Consider the following 8,272-nt stretch of genomic DNA (forward strand, 5'->3'; position numbering starts at 1 on the left):
CGGGTGCGACACTGAGGGTTGCGATCCGTTGCCGGTCACGAAAAAAGACAAAAAGGAAAAAAAAAAAAGAGGAAACTCCAGAGGGAGTAAAGCTGTGGCTCGCACCTCAGAAATCAGTTGTGGTTTGAATGTGAGTGACCAGAGGGCCTTTGGTGATGCGTCCCCAAATGAGTCTGTGCATTCTCAAAGGCTTGAAACAGAAACCCTTTTGGACTGGCAGGGTCCCTGGGTTCTAGCCCCTGCTCTAGCCATTGACTTGCAGGGTCACCTCGGGCAATCCTTGATCCCTCTTGGGGCCTCAGTATACCCATCCATAAAATGTTGGACTGGATGAGCAATTGCCAATTATTATTTGGTTCAAGATCCCATTCTTCAAGCGAAATCCCTTGCAGAGCCCCAGTGTAAGAAAAGATGGAGAGGGTAGCCAGTTAGCTCAGTTGGTTAGAGTACAGTCCTGTAATGCCAGGGTCATGGGTTCTCATCCCCATACTGGCCAGCTGCCAAAAAAAAAAAGAAAGAAAGAAAGAAAAGATGGAGAGTATTATGACTGAAAACGAGATTTGTGGCCCATGCCCCTTGTCTCCCCCTTGTCCTTTTCTGAGGATCCGTAAGGCTCTTGATGGTTGTTTGAAAACTACCAGTCCTGCTGAGCTCCGAACCCATGCAGCTGAACTCGGACTTTATGGAATCTCTCTGGGACTCCAAGTGACACAACCCCAGCTACCATGACCTCAAAATGACTGCATTGACCTGTGACCACACTGACTTAGGGAACCCCAATGTGAAGTAATCCTATTAGATGTCCCAACCAGAGGCCAAATTCCTTCCCTGGGAACTGCCTGCCTGACCACCCAACATGACTATACTGTGGCCCTAAGGAGCTCTTAATCCCCCTCCTATCCCCTAACTCTACCCTCCCTGTGAATTCAGAAACACCTAGAAGTTTATTCTAATTTAAGTGCACATCAAGGATAGTAAAGTCCACTCCTAACGTTCCATGATGGAGGCTTCTTTGTGTAGGCATTTCTCCTTTCCTAAGACCTGACCCACAGGAAATGTCATCATCCCTGTCATTCCAGAGTGCTTATGAGACATGTGCCAGGCACTGTGCTATGGGCTTTGCATGGATTGCATCCAATCCCCAACACCTGGGAGGCGGGCCTTACCACCCCATTATGCAGCTGAGGAATACTGAGACTTGGGGCCACTAAGGAGTGGAGCTGTGGTTCAGGGCAGAGTCAGTACTCATCACCGGATTGCATCCAATCCCCAACACCTGGGAGGCGGGCCTTACCACCCCATTATGCAGCTGAGGAAAACTGAGACTTGGGGCCACTAAGGAGTGGAGCTGTGGTTCAGGGCAGAGTCAGTACTCATCACACAGGCTGTGGATCCTCATCACACAGGCTGTGGATCCTAAGACAGTCCTGTCTGAGCCTCCATGTCCTCATCTCTAAAATGGGGAAGATAATTATAATCCTCACAGGTTGTTGGGTGATTAAATGAAACAGAACATGCAAAAATCCTTAGCTTAGCACCCAGCATGTGGTTACTCAATAAAGGTTGGTTCAAGACACTTCTTCTTAAAACGAGACACCAGTCTTTTACAGAAAATAGAAAATAGGATTTATTATCACATTTAAGGTAAACACAAATAAATGTTCTACAAATGTTCTAAATACATCATAAGTAGATTTAATTTATTCAACACACAGTAAAATCAAAGCCCACTAGGAAATACTCTCTTCCAGAGCACAGGGCACTTCTAGGCCATTTCTGTTTTCAACATGGAAATTCACATTGACTAGGCACAGCTCACATTAGATTTGTTCCCAGGTTCAACCACTTCCACCCCCATGGACCCTCCTCAAAAATGACAACAGCAAACCAATGGGATTCACAGTGACCAGGAGGAAAGGCCTCGGCTATGGGAACTGGCACAAAATCCCTGAGTCATGTTTCAAAAGCCAGGCTCTGGGGTTCTGTGGCCTGTGCCAAGTCAGGTTACAGCACAGCATGGTGTTGTTAGTGTCACAGCTTCATTTCTAGTCAAGCTTGTTACGTAACTGCTCCAGTTAGGAAGACAACATGACAGGCATTACAGCCCTTTCACAGCAAGTGGCTGTCCCTTTGTCCAGGGGAGGCGGAGACCTTTTCTCAGTGCTAAATCATCACCACCTCCACCGTCCAAGGCACAGGAGAACCTGGGCTGAGCAAACACAGGTGACGATGCTTGAGGAGGGGTGGGTGACACGGCATCCATAAATGCCAAGAAAGGGGTCATGAGAAAGGGTGGAAACTAGGGAAGCAGTCTGCTGGGTCCCAGCAGGGGTCCGAAGTTCCCGAGTGGCCTTCATCAGGCATACAGCAACAGAGAGAGCACAGGCACCTCCTGGGGGCACCCTTGCTGATAGCCAGGCGGCTGCTGGGTGAATTGACACACACGCAGCTGCCACCATCCTGGCACCCTGGCCAAAGTTTAGCTCAACTGGCCACAGTCTGTGATGACAATCTTCTTGGATGTCTTTCCACTCTTAGAACCAAAAGATTCTATTTTCTTCACCACATCCATGCCCTCTTTGACGAGGCCGAACACAACATGCTTGCCGTCCAGCCTGTGAGGAGAGGTGGGCTAGGTGAGCAGACACCAGCACAGTGCAACGTCACCCAATGTCACAGACACTTGGGCATGGAATTACTTACCAAAAACAGCAATTCTGAAAGCCACCCCCCAGTGAATAGTTGGACCCATCCCCAGAGCCCCGGTATCAAGCCTTACTGAGCTCCCCAAATATACCTCAGAGGATGTGCAGCTTCTCACACTGTGCACCCATGCCCCAGGCTGCTTAACCTGTATCCTGCTAACCTCATCCATGAAAAGTGAACTATTCTTGCTCTGCACAGGGTGATAATAGGATATTGAACTACTCTGAAGAAATAAGACCCCTTCACAAATGGAACAATTTTAACAATCATGAATTATGAGGCAAGAGCCAAGGTAATAAGTGTGGTGAAACTCCAGAAGGCCCGAGCAGCTCTTGATCTGAGACTTCCAAGAATCTAAAAGGCAGCTTTGTCCAGCTCCAGCGAAGCCAAAGATGGTCCCAGCCAAGGGAAGACTGCAGGGTCCATTCAGGTTCCACAGAAGGAGCAGAGTGGCAGAGCCGCCACCACCTGCCCAGCTCCGACATCCACATCTTTCTGGCTTGGAGGCTAGACAGCTAGCAGCCACCCACCCACCTAAAATTCTCAGTAATGGGCTTTATTAAGTCTTAGCTCCTACCAGCTGTTACCTCCTCAACCCCAGATGCCTCAGGGCTGGGACACAGGAACTCTGGGCAGGTAAATGTACCAGTTTGTGGAAAATTTACCAGGGAAAGGACATCCCTTGAGATCCATGGGCATGTGGGAAAGAGGGCTCTCACGGGCTGGTGCTATCTGCAAGCCTATGCTCATAGAGCAGCTCAATGAAAACCCTGCTGTGATGTCCAAATGTCTGCCACGGCATTGTCCAAGGTGCATCCAGGGTCAAGGTAAGCCTCAGAAATGCTGGGTTAAACCAGGCAAACGGGCTTCCACTGCAGGACATCTCAAGGCCTAGTGTGTTCTGCAGTATTTCCCAGATGTGTCTGGTAGGGGAACCCTTTTTTGTGTGTGCAAAACACACTGAGAAAATTCCAGCTGACAGCAACAATAGGAAGCCTAATTGTGACAGAATTGCAGGAACCCAAATTCTCCCTCAATCTTATCACTTTTTCTCATATAGACACACAGCCCCAGAGAGGGCCACTGGCCCAGAGCAGACGGTCCTCCCCTGAAAGTGCAAGAACCCTCCTCCAGCTGCAGAGCCACTGCCATTCCCAGAGGGCCAGGAAAAGGGAACTCACCAGTCTGTCTTTATGGTGCAAATGAAGAACTGGGAGCCATTGGTGTTGGGGCCTGCATTTGCCATGGACAGGACACCTGCAAAAACCAGCAGAGGTGAGCCATACTGCCCCAGGAGGCCTCTCACCCGGGAAGTCATTCAACAGAGTGGATGGCTCAAACCACATCGAGAGCATCTGAGTCTATAGATTCTGGCGCCCAGAAGAGACCCAGGCCTCATGACCAGCTCCCCAGGCCTTGTCTGCCTTTGGGGCCCACTAGGTCTCAACGGGGTGGCCGGGGAGGAAAGGGCCTTATGAAAGCTCTCAGTGGTAGAGCTGGAATGGGACCCCCCAGACCTGACCTCTAGAAATTTTCCACATTCCACCTTGGGCCTTATAGGTGACACAACCCTGGGGTTCTGCTTAAAGACTCTTCTCCACCAAGTTCCTAAAGGAAAGTTTGCTTTTTGAACTGAGAGCTCAGAATGAGAGGCTCTAGAAAACCTAACAAACAGCAATGCTGAGCCAACCTTGAATGTGGAAGGAAGGAAGGCGCAGCGTCAGATATTGAGCAATTATGGGATGGCAGCCTCCCAGGGCCTGCTAGGCATGGCAGAGGCCTGAGGTTTCCAGGCGGGGTCGAAGCTGCAGGAGACACTCAGACTGAAGGGGAACAGCAGACCTCACTCACCTGGTCCCACGTGCTTCAGCGTGAAGTTCTCATCAGGAAAGCGGCTGCCGTAGATGGACTTGCCTCCTGTGCCGTTGTGGTTGGTGAAGTCGCCCGCCTGCAAGCACAACACTTTCTGAGCCGGCAGGGTGCTGCTGCTCTGGAGGTGGGAGGCAGTCCCTAACCCACCAAGGCTCACCCAGCCCCTCAGGCAAAGAGGTCAATAAATATCCAATGAAATAAGGACTAATAAAATAATAGGAAAATAAGCAAAAATAAAGCTTAAAATTTTCTGCTCAATGACTACTCCGGTTTCTAAACAATTTAGTTTTTGTCTGAGCAAGTTTTTAAGTAATCTTCAGAAGACCTAAAGCCCATTCTAAGACGATTCTTAGTGACCCAAGATTTTTAATCCACAACTCTTAGAGGGTAACAGGGAGGAGGCCAGGGGCCTCCATTCCCGACTCTGGTCAGTGCGAGCAGCAGCAGCCGGCCCAAGCCAGTTCCCCTGCCGCGCTCCCCTCCCTGTCCCAGCATCTTCCCCTCGTGAACCAAGCCCAGCAGCTTCCCTGTGCCTTGCAGACCCAAGACAGAGTCTACCCAGCAATGGCACCCTGCTCAGGGCTCACAGGCAGCCCTGGCTGGACTTCCATGGGGCACCGTGGCCAGAAGAGCCCAGAGGCTGCTCCTCCATCCAGTGCTGCCAGCCCCAGCTCCAGCTGCTGTTTTTCTAAAATGGGATCCTCAGATGAAAGAAGTGACCTGGCCTGAACCTCCCAGTGTCACCACCTCACACCACAGATAGCCCCCAGCTGTGAAATCCCTAGCCTGGCTCAGGATGCCTGCCTCGCTCCTGATCATCCATCAGCCTCAGGCAGAGCTGGGAGCCTCTGCAGCAGAAAAGCCACAGGGCTTGGCCAGGCCTGTCCTGCAGCCACAGCCCTGCCTGCCCCTCCCTCTATTCACCACACTTAACATGCATCCAGGCACGACAGCACATAAGTAGGCCCAGCCCCATCTCACTGCCACTCACCACGGTACAATGGCAGCCACTGGGTCAGGGTGGAGGGAATGCGGGAGAGAATTCCAGGCTGAAGGGACTTCAAAGAGGTCAGGACATCCAAGCCCCTGCCTCTAGGTTCTGCCGGCCCCAGGACACTAACCCCTGAACCTTGAGGGTCTGTACTACCAAAGAACAACCCCACCACCACTTGGGTCCTAACCCCTGGAGAAGTTCTTGCTGCTAACACGCACCCCAAACCTCTGACACAGCGATACTAATGACTTTGAAAAACAGGCAGGAGGACACATGACTGAAAAACACGCTCATTTAACCAAGAAAAATGCCATTCTGAGAGGAGAAGCTCCAAGTCCAGACGTGTGTGTTCCTGTCTGTGCCCTGTCCTCCTCCTCCTCTCTCTCTCCATCTCCCACACCAAGTGCTCGGGGGCAAACCAGAGACTGTCTGAATACACTGGTCCTCAAAGCCTCAAGGTCCACCCCCGTACCCCACATTGAGGTGCCCATCCATACCCCACCCCAGTTCTCCCTCAACAGGGTCAACCTCCCCCAATCCCGCTGGTCAGGGCTGTCCTGCCACGTGCTCTGGTGCTTAACTTCTAGGACACAAGGGCCACAGCAGCCTCGACAAGCCAATGGAGTCATTACAGCCACCCTCTGTTCAGTACTTTCCACACACCAGGCACGTGCTCGCTCATTAATCTTCATGACAACCCCACCAGGCAGCTCCTGTCATTATCCCCACCTGTAGAAGAGGAAACCGAGGCACAGAGAGGGCCACGTTACCTGGCACATGAAGGACGGGATCACCCTGTGGAAGGTTGAACCTTTGTAGCCGAAGCCCTTCTCACCAGTGCACAGGGCTCTGAAGTTCTCTGAGGGCCAGAGGGAGAGACATGTCAGTAGGGTCAGGGCCCAACTCCAGGGGTCACGCCAGTTCTAGTCAGCATCCCAACTCCCTGCCCCTGGCCCGCAGTAAGTGAGCCAGGTGTGGAATGACCCTGGCCCACCTCTCACACCTGCTCTGCCTGACTTGCTGTGTGACGGGTACGAGTCCCTTCCCTTCCCTGACCGCACTGCCCGAGCACTGTGACAGAGTGTACATTCCTGGCTATGCCAGCACCAGGTCACCAGGGAGTCCAAGGGCGGTGTACCCTCCGCCCTACCCCACTGGGCACTAAGAAGGAGGAAGCTTTCTCTGGACAATTTACATATGCCTTCCACTGAAGCTCCCAGCTACTGTCAGCCAGGTGGGCAGAACCAACACTGAGGCCCGGAGAGGGACAGAAATCTGCCCCAGGATGCTCAGCCGCTGAACCCTATGGGGAACTCCCATCGGGCCATGGGTCTGAGCCCCAACTCCTCTCCCCAGCCTCTCTGCCTTGCCCTGCCCACCTCCCCTCCGTCTGGACCAGACTCAGAAGGCCCCAGGTCCTGTCTTACCTGCTGTCTTTGGGACGACATCTGCCTTCAGCTGTGGCAAGAAAGGAGGGACAAAAGAAAATGGTCAGCCCAGAGGCAGACAAATGTCTTCCCTCACCACCCAATCCCCATAGTGGCCAAGGAGACTGCGAAAGAGCTATGCGGTCATTCCATTCCTGTTCGTGCCAGCCCTGTGGGAGGCAGCCTGAGCAGCTATCATTTCTGGCAGCAGCTTCCTGAACGCGAGGCTAGGAGGTGGCAGCCTCGGTTTCCCTAACCTGTCACCAGAGATGATAATAACATCCTGGCCTCCTTCCGGGTGCAGAACTAGCAGAGTTCTACAGCCAGGCCTCAAGCACCAGAAGCTCAGGGCTCAAAGGCTCCTCACGCACAGATGGGAAACCGAGGCCCAGAGAGAGGCAGGAGGGAGGGGGGTAAGGGGAGGATGGCACCCCATCCATGCCAGCCTCTTGCCTCTCAGCTTCAAGAGTCACCCTTTCACCAATGAAAGCAGCGGGGTGCTCCCCATTTTCCAGAAGAGGAAACTGAGCCTTAACAAGAAATACCAAAGGCTCCCTGGGAAACTGGTCAGTCAACACTAATTGGCCCCTTTGTTCAAAGTGGGGGCCTGGGCGACTACTTGTCTCTTACTTTGCATTCAAAACAGCCCCCGGAAGGTAGACAGGTGCGGAGTCGTCCCCCGGGGGGCGGCTGGGTGGGCATGAGGCGACTCGCAGGCCCGAAGCCATGGTCTTCTCCATCCCCCAGCTCCCTGAGCGCGCGCCCGACGGCGGGGGCGCGCTCACGTCACGCAGGGGGTGCCACGTGAGCGCCCAGCCGGGCCCGCCGCCCGCAGCTGGCGCCCCCGACACCCACCTCGGAGCTCCGGGTCCAGGCTGGGACCCAGAAGGCTCTCGGAACTCGTCCCCCACGCCGGCTCCGGCCACTGGGGCGCTGGGCCCGCACCCTCCACGATGTGACCTTGAACTCTCCCCTCCGCGGGTGCCCTCCCTCCGCCTCCACAACTCTAAAGTTCCGAGGGAGGCCGGAAGAGGCCAATCTGATGCCTCTTCTCAGAGACGGGGAAACTGAGGCCTAGAAACCGGGAGTGGGAGGCCTAGGGTCACCCAGCGCGCCAGGCACCGCGCCCGGCCGGGGTCCAGGGCTCTCCCGGGACCGTCCCCAGCCCAGGCCAGGCCTGTCGGGTCGAGTGGTCTCACCTCCAGCACCACGCGGCCGAGCGGCAGCCCGTCGGCGCCCACGTCCAGGTACACGAGCGGGTTCCCGGAGGAAG

The 8,272-nt window shown here is 53.9% G+C and overlaps 1 protein-coding gene across 1 annotated transcript; it reads right to left on the reverse strand.

The window, feature by feature from the left end:
- Window positions 1-1,602: 1,602 nt before the first annotated feature.
- Window positions 1,603-8,270, reverse strand: PPIF (peptidylprolyl isomerase F; the record flags this gene model as incomplete). The annotated part of the gene is made up of 6 exons (XM_008592364.1): window positions 1,603-2,615; window positions 3,888-3,963; window positions 4,558-4,654; window positions 6,343-6,431; window positions 7,000-7,030; window positions 8,199-8,270. Coding segments are annotated over 6 exons (501 nt in total), but the record flags the coding sequence as incomplete, so codon positions are not given.
- Between the last annotated feature and the right edge of the window lie 2 nt (window positions 8,271-8,272).

Source organism: Galeopterus variegatus, unplaced genomic scaffold (genome assembly GCF_000696425.1).
Source record: "Galeopterus variegatus unplaced genomic scaffold, G_variegatus-3.0.2 Scaffold7829, whole genome shotgun sequence".
In the NCBI taxonomy this organism is placed as follows: Eukaryota; Metazoa; Chordata; class Mammalia; order Dermoptera; family Cynocephalidae; genus Galeopterus; species Galeopterus variegatus.